At 41.7% G+C, this 8923-nt stretch overlaps 1 protein-coding gene across 1 annotated transcript; it reads left to right on the forward strand.

Moving 5' to 3' along the window:
- The first annotated feature begins 2961 nt into the window (after positions 1-2961).
- On the forward strand, positions 2962-3902 carry BDB00DRAFT_112883 (uncharacterized protein). Its single transcript, XM_053116103.1, has 4 exons — positions 2962-3055; positions 3152-3510; positions 3586-3816; positions 3884-3902. The coding sequence occupies exons 1-3, from the start codon at positions 3052-3054 to the stop codon at positions 3724-3726; spliced, it is 504 nt and encodes a 167-aa protein (XP_052973794.1). The 5' UTR covers positions 2962-3051; the 3' UTR covers positions 3727-3816; positions 3884-3902.
- Positions 3903-8923: the final 5021 nt, after the last annotated feature.

The raw sequence follows: 8923 nt of genomic DNA on the forward strand, positions 1-8923 counted from the left end.
GGAGAATTGAGAATTTGTTTTATACGTAGATGTAACATATAAAGATATATGTTAAGCACTGCTCTCGAAGCAACTTACTGCGTTATTTCTTTTTTTCAGGAGCATCGAACAATAATGAAATGGCCAACAAGGCATTGACGATGACGATTACGTTGGCCAGAACTTTAACTGCTAGTGATGTTGGTAGAGGAGGAAAAAGGTACTGGAAGTATTGTCGGTCACTGCTAGTTGACACACGGATATATAGATTTAGCATTCGCATTTTTTCTCCGTGAGCGCAAGCATTATTCAACTAGTTTGACAATTGCAAATGGCAAGATCGTGAAAGGGGCTCTTAATCCAAACAGCAATACCGAAAGTGAGAATGAAAATTCTGTAATGCTATCATAATATGTATTATTGCTATTCTAACTTTCCTAATGTTTATTTTACTGTGCATCCATTTTTTTCATTTGAATGATATTGGCGTTATATGACGGACGCAGATTGTCAAAAACAGAAGAATGCTCTTAGAATGATAATTACATGCGTTTATTTCTCATCCTCGCTGATCAATAAAGAAACCGTGTATTGATAAATGTGAAAGGAGGTTTTATTGAGAGAGAGCCTAATACCCTTTTGTAACGCTATGTACTGAAAGAGCTGGTTTGGTGATGTTGACGGTATATAAAAATTGTTCTACTCTGCTTTATCTATTGTTAATAGAAGGTGTCGTGGTACTAGTTGTGCTTGGGACTTTGACCGCTTTTACAATTCCTGCAATCACAATTATGTTTGTAGTTAGATATTCTGCAATGGTCGATTGGGATCTTACACTTGGCATGCTGTATACATTGACACAATGAAATGGGTAAAAACGTCTGTCCCTTAAGTCGCAGTATTTCAATAGCAGCAATTACGAATGCAGTGTATGGCTTTCAAACTTAATATCATGAACGGTGGTGTACGTCGTCAATTAGATCAAGGAGCACGGATAAGCTGTGAATAAGGACTAACCACATTGACTGTTTCAAATTCAAAGTGTATACTTATATAATATGTTATAGTATACTTCTATATCGTTATGTACATGCTGTCGTTTCATTGAGCACGATTAGCGATAAATCCGCTGGAGAAATGCTGTTATATATACATTACATTCACGACAGCATAATATTAATATTATTGGTACAAGGTGTATAACCCTCTTATAGAATTCATCTATCATACATAGTCCACTGTGAATTGTGCTTATGCGCCGTTTATCTACATAGTGTACAGCTAGAGATAAAACTATTATTGCATTGAATACGCTTATCATAGCAGTGTGATGTGAGAAGATATGTTTTGATAATATTGCATTTGAAGTAGGCTGTATTTGTGCTACATCATACTTTTGCTACATTATATATTGCTTTGTGGTCGCAACATGCATTTTTTATTACATCGTGTCTTACTACACCATCTTTGACTATGCCGTATTTCTACCACGTAGTGTTCTACTACATCGTCTTCAACTACGACGCATCTCTATTACGTCGTATTCTACTACATCGTATTTCTACCACGCCGTCTTTTACTACGTCGTCTTTTACTACGTCGTCTTTTACTACGTCGTATTTCTACTACGTCGTCTTTTACTACGTCGTATTTCTACTACGTCGTCTTTTACTACGTCGTCTTTTACTACGTCGTATTTCTACCACGTCGTCTTTTACTGCGTCGTATTTCTATTACCTCTTGTTTTTTATATGTCGTTGTCTTAAATATGATATGTACTGAGAATAGATACTATGTATTCAACTTGAGATAGTGCACTAGTAATGAACAATATAGACGTATTTTTTTGAAAGGATAATACGTCCGTATTACACAGATAAAAATACGATCGTATTAATACGTCCGTATTAAATAATACGATTTCATTAATAAAATGGACGTGCAAACTATATATGCAGACAACGAACGATTGACAGATCCAGCATTCCACGACGCCCAGCGTACGATTGACCGGTAATTATCATGACACTTATTCTTTATTGTCTTTTTTTTTCATGCCAATTCTACTTTTATTGAAATACCTACCTTTCTTCTTTCTTATTAGTGAGCAAGCACGGGATATTATGTTCTGGCTTCGTGATGGTGTTCCCACTGCCATGAATATGTTTCAGGAAACTATGAGAACCGCAACACTGGCAACAGGCGACCATCCACCCGAGCCCACCATCTTCATTGAAGATGACAACTACTTGTCCATGCAGTATCGTCCAACACGAGCTATTGTCAGTCTGTCCAGCCTCCAGATTGCTGCCTAGGATCTCCTCGTTAAATGTCGTGTGCAATTGGAGGAGCACGTGTTGCGAGGATATCGTTTGCCTGTCCCTTTTACCTCCACCAGTTGCAACATCGTCGACCAACAAGCTAGTGAAGATCCATCTGTTGATTTTTTCACTGCCTCGGGTAACCCTACTGCTGATCCTGCCTACCTCACTGCTTTAATGTTCCACTTGGCTACCCAGTATTCGGACGAGTTCATCTCCTATGTCGCACCCAACAGTACTCTAGTTTGGAAGCTCGACAGCCTCTATCGGTGGCTAAACCAAGCGCGAAAATTAATCATGATGATTATGGTCCTTGTCCATATTACCAGTGGCCAGCCAGCACGCGGTGAGGAACTCGCAGCCACCACCATCCGATGTACTGCCCTTGGAGCCAAGCGTGGCATGTACTGGTACCGCGGCAAGATCATGCTTGTCCAATACTACTACAAGCGCCGTTCTCGAGGAACTGCCGACCGGTACATTGCTCGTTTTCTTACAAGAGAATTGAGTGATATTTTGCTGCACTATCTTGTCTTGGTTCGCCCATTTGAACGGTATGCATTACTTTGATAACTTTTGGCTATTGCTGGTCGATGATTTGCTGAACTGTTGTTTCGAATTATTTCTAGGGTAGCGTTTTCGGAAACGCATAGTGGTGACAGTGCTGATGCCGGCGTTGCAAACTACCAGAACTTTCTCTTCGTCGCCAACGGCAACGTTGTCACGAGCAGAGATTTGAGCCGATCACTGTATGAGTATGTGTCATCTCAACTTATTTATATGTTACCAAGAAAAATAAAAAAGTAAAACCCAACATCTACAAGAAATACTTACTTGTTTTCTTCTATTAGGCACCTGCGAACGTATGCCGGTGTTGGCCTTGGCCTCCAAGCATACCGCCAAGTTGCCACGTTCTTCATGCGCCACCACCTCCAACGCGGCCGTGCTTTCTTACAAAGCACAGAGGAAGTCGACAATGAACCCGACACTGGCGACAATGACGGCGTTGACGATCAACAACAGGACCAAGCGCGATCTGTCACTCGTGGCATTCGCCATGTCAATCCCGAATTTTATGACTTGCAGGCAGCACACAGCAGTTCGGTTGCTGGCATGTTTTATGCTCGCACCACAAATGATTTTCGGTATTTGTCGTCGGAATCCATACATGAGTTTGACCTCTGTTCTCGTGAGTGGCAGGCCTTGTTGGGTATGTATCAACGTCGCTGTTCACATAAAGAAATAATAGATTACGTGATTAATTATGCAAATGACAAATATATAGGCATTGATGACCATATTGCCGCACCCATACCCTCTCATCCTCAACAACAACCATCGCACCAACCGCATCAACAACCACCTCAACAACAGCAACAATCTCTTGCCCTTGCTCCTCCTCTCTCACCGTTGCCTGGAATGGTGAACAGCTTGCTTGCCTAAGCAGCTGAACGATTTGTCGTGGCCATACACGAAAAAACAACCAAGAACATATCACCAGTCATTGAATACAAGCGTACGTTTTCTCTTATCCTCCTATGCCCTTTTCTCTGCTTTTTACTTATCTTCTCTCATCTTTATAGCCGTCCTTCCTGAGCATGTCAGTGGCTTGCGTCGGTTCCTCGGCAATGACTCTGCCTACTTTCGTTCCCTTGAACAGGGCCTTGCTCTACCTTTGATTGTAGAGCGAAAATTGGACCTGCTAGTTGTCATGCCAACCGGCATGGGCAAAAGCGTGCTTTTCTCGGTTCCCCCTTTCCTGGAAAACGGCAAGCTTTCGGTCGTCATCGTCCCCTTAGTAGCACTGGTCAAGGACTACGAGCGTCGCTTGGTGCGAGCAGGTTTACGGACCGCATTGTGGCAATGTAAGTGTTTTTCTTTATGGAAAAAAAAAAGAGTATTGCTTTGTATTAGTATGCCATTTATCAGTTTAAACTCATTATCTTTACATTAATCAATATAGCCGGCGCCCCTACTATGCCCAACGCACAGGTGCTGCTGGCACCAGTTGAAGCTGTTGCCTCTGCCCCTTTTGTCCAGTTCTGCTTGGAGCATGAAAGCCGAATCTCCCGTTTTGTCGTCGATGAGTGCCACCTGGGCATGACATGGCTATCCTTCCGCTTCGCCATGGCCAAGCTCACTGTTCTATGCGCCATCCCTGTCCCTCTTCTCCTTCTCACAGCCACCATGCCGCCGTCCATGGAAGATCGAGCCCGTATCTTTTACGGCTGTAACTTTGCAACAATTCGCGCACAGTCCACATCGTGGGTAAACCTGTCGTACCAAATCCATCCCTTGCCCAGCAACATCGCCAACAATATCGCATTCAACACATTGGCAGAATCTTTGCGTGTTGTCTTTCCCAACGAACGCAGTATTGTTTTCTGCAAGACGGTACAGGATGCCGAAACGCTCTTTGATGTTTTGAATGGTGGATATCAAGACTTGGCTCCACGACTTTACCATGGCCAGCTCCCAGAGACAGCCAAAGACGAGGCTCAAGACGGCTGGATGTCCGACGGCGGCATTATGGTCGCGACCTCGGCGTTCGGTATTGGCATTGATGCTCCTGATGTGTGGAAGGTGTTCCACTGGCGGTTACCTTACAGTTTGTTGGATTACGCTCAACAAACGGGTCGCGCAGGTCGTGACGGGCAAACTTCAGTGTGTCGGGTGTATTATGTCGAAGACAGAGAACGGAGCACCATTGAGAGAAACAAACAGAACCAGGAAGTCGAATCCAGCATCAGCGACGCAGAAGAGATGCTTGCGTTTGCAAAGGTAAAACCTAAAATTTAAAGAAGGAGATACAGTTGGGAGGTTAATCTATTTGCGTTTGCTAATATACAATCTTTTATAGTCCAACACATGCATTCGTTTCAAGTTACAGCAATATCTCGACGGTCGCCCATCCTTGAACTGTCTTGCCGACAGTGAAGCTGTGGAGTGTGGCATCTGTCACGACTTATCACAACAACCACACCATGAATCTTCCTTGTCATTGTCTGTTCGGTCAGCCAATGCCCTGCAAACACAGACGCGGCAAGAAGTTCCATTTGATCTGCCTGCCCCTTCACATGTAAGTCAAGTATATGTTTTTGTAGCTTTATTGTTTAGAGGTTCAATTTTTACTCATCGTGTATATATTTTACTTGTCACACTTACCAGCCTCCAATGCAACGACGACGACAGCAATCACCACCTGCCCTCCACCCTGTTGCTGCCTTTGTACACGCGCAGGTTGAATGAAAGAAGTCCCGGCACACCTACTTTCTTTTGTATCTCAGCACCAAGTGCTCGTTACACAGTAAAAAAAATATCATTAAATACTACAGACGCAGGGCTATCAGATGATATAAATTTGATTCCATAAAAGGCAATGGTGGTGATACAGGAATTACTCAAAAAACTGGAAATTTTATAGATAAAGTACAAAATATCTTCTACTATCTATCCTTTCCCTTTCTACTTCTTTTTGTACTAGGACCAGGCTAGTAGTCATTGTCATCTATATTATTATAAATAAACATAGCTTGATGTTAGTATCAGTAATATTAGCTTAGGTATTAAAGAATAATAAAGGACACTGTTTATGAGACACTTGTAGGCAAGTGCTTAGAATGATTACAATCATTCTAGAATTTCGACTACCGTCTCAAAGACCAGCTACACCTTCAAAAAAATCAAAGACTTTTTCTCGGACCACCCCTATTTATAATGATCATTATCTTTTATTTAAAAATAAAATTTAAAAATTAAATTATATTTTAAGAATAAAAAAAATTATAATCAATAAATTATTAAACAGTCTTCTATGCTCAAGTTGGTTTTCAGCCCATTTCTCCTTTTTTGGTATATGTTTGAAACTCCGACGTACCTTTTATGGGATTCAGTGACGTCAATTTTACTATATCGGGTATTTTTACGTTACACAGATTTACTTATATATATACTACTTATATACTATATATAGTGCGCGCCGTGTTTTCTTTCATAGATCCGTTACACCTTACGACGATCATTCGCAGCACGACTACTGCAAAAGGTGCTTCACCAAGCATGGTTTATATGGCATGTGCCTCACCTATAAGTATGTAGCCTTAATACCAAGTTCTCGTATTTTCTTTTTTTTTTCTTTACTAACCTGCGTTCAATTATTCTGTACTTTGCTTCACAGGCGCTTAATGTGTTTCAAATGTGGCCTGCCATTCAATCATCCCCTCTATCACGGCAATGGTGAGGAATGCAATGCGCTGATCAGGAACGCTGTGTTGCCAGCCTGTTGGGCTATCTTTCAGAGCGAGGACACCGAGGATCAAGAGTGGTTAGTCGTTGCATACAACGCTATCCATCGCTCCAACCAGCACCAAAAGACAGATCCATTCCCGGCAACCAAGACAGCATTCGCTCAGTGGTTATCAGACAAGGATGACGGCAGCCATGTCAACAATGCGATGAAGCTATTTGATAAGATAGTTTCTGAGCTTCTTTCTTGTTAGCCATAGCTTCTCTTTTTCTCTTCCCTCTTTCTTGCTCTCTCTCTCTCTCTCTCTCTCTCTCTCTCTCTCTCTCTCTCTCTCTTTCTCTTCTCTTTGTCTTTCTCTCTCTCTCTTTCTCTTCTCTTTGTCTTTCTCTCTTTGCTTTTTTGTCATATTTGACCTTTTTACAATAATAAATATATATACTACCACACCTCTTCGTTACTGTGCCCATCCTTGATTACATTGCTAGTTCCATCGGAACAGCTTTCTCATTTGGACGTGTCCTGAGCTTATTATTTAAGAGCGTCGTAATCTGTATCTATGGTGACTTGAGAAACTACAGACATTGATTGTTGCAACTCTGGCAATGGCTGCAGTGAAGCAGTGTAGATACCATCTAGTGTAGATACACGTCATAAGCCAACCATTGTATCCTCACAACGGTATATCTAACGAGCAGCTCCAAACTAACATCGTCGTCGTTGATCATCATCGTTGTCGCCTTGCCGTTGAATAGGAACTATTACAGTGATGTCAAACGGTGTTGCTCCTTCCAACATTCAAAAGTTGCTTGACTTCGGCTGTTACCTTTTGCCTTTTTTTCACAGATACCAGTTTCCAGTCATTTCATATCATGTTGGTAAAGAATTATTTTTGTTGGAAGTTGCCGACTTCACTACTACAAAAAAGTACTTTTACAATTGACAGTGGAAAGAAGGTGAATGCGATACGTTTTGTAGTGGGAAAGTATTAAAACAGAACCCACAGCACACCACCATCGCCGTAGCTTTTTTCTGCTAAAACAAATGCGGCAAGTGCCATTCACGTTATCTGCTAAATCGTGTCCGACATAAGCTTATCATCTCTCAATACACGTACAAATACATACAGCATTCAAGAAGTATATAAAATAGCCAACAATAAAACAATCCAAAATAAGAGGTGGTGGAGAAGAAGAAGAGAGTCCCATATACATCCAAGCTCATCAATTGGAAACTCTAAACCCGAAACCTTAGTAAACCCGCACCAGGACTTGTGCGTTCGACTAAACCTGCTCGCTCACTGGCGTTCGCTGCCAGGCCCCTAAACCCGTTGCGCTTACACGCCCTTCTTTTCAGCCTATTGAGTGCCTTAATGCCCCACGATGTCCTATGTCATCAGTAGCGTAGCTGCTTGAATCATGACAATGCAGTAAGATTAGTCGGATTGCGTTAACAAAGCGGTTGTATCTGTGTCTTTATAAGCATGAAGCCTGCATATAAGCGGAAATGCTTCTGTTCCTTATATTCACAAAATCCAGCTCCACAACAACAAGCTTCAACGACGACGTATTATGTTTATGTTCTCTTTTTAGGTTACAGGTTTTATTTTTAATAAGCAATCCAGTGTCTCTTTCACAGGAAAAGCCACAGACCGGCCTTTTTATTCCCTTGCAATCAAATAGCGTTTCCTTCATCACTATAGCATCAGCAGAAATAGCCAAGATCACATACCAATTATCCTTGTCTAAGATTAGATAGTTTGCTGGATCGAAGCCTATATGTGTGCAAAGATGATGTGAGTAAGACTCCTGTTCGTAAGAAATAGATTCGAAAATGATCGGTGCTGTAGCTGTTCGGTGTAATGGGTATGATATATACATCTTTGCTTGTATGTTTCCAAAGACCACCATCGTCATAATTAAAAATTAGTGCTAGATACCGTCTTTCTTTTAATGGTGCTGTGTATTAAAAAAAGTATCGGCTGGCATAGAGCATATTCAAACAAGTTCGCCTGTACGTGCAATGGCGTTTGCTAATGTCAGAATACAACGGCTTTGACAGCAATTGAAATGACCATTGATGAACTGTGTAAAAGTTGTGTTGTGTATTCGTTCGTCAAAGTTTTTTAAACATGTTTGAGTGCTGTGGATACGATTGCCGCCTAGCCAGAATCCAGGGTCATCAGTCGTCATTTGAAATTAATTTGGGTTCGTTTGGGTCATCGCTGCTAAATTGTCCGTTCGTTACGGACTATTCGACCAATTAAATGTAGCGGATGGTCTGGGAGCACTATTTATCCAGCCGCCAATCATTGCAGTTGCTCATTGGTCAGATTCCGGGGTCAACCGGGGTCATTCATCGCCACTTGAATACAAACTTA

This window comes from Zychaea mexicana (genome assembly GCF_025766255.1).
Source record: "Zychaea mexicana strain RSA 1403 chromosome Unknown BDB00scaffold_136, whole genome shotgun sequence".
NCBI lineage: Eukaryota > Fungi > Mucoromycota > Mucoromycetes > Mucorales > Lichtheimiaceae > Zychaea > Zychaea mexicana.

Coding starts and splice junctions, on each gene's coding strand:
- BDB00DRAFT_112883 (XM_053116103.1), top strand. Junction 3,511..3,585: donor TGAGTGGCAGGCCTTGTTGG/GTATGTATCAAC, acceptor ACAAATATATAG/GCATTGATGACCATATTGCC.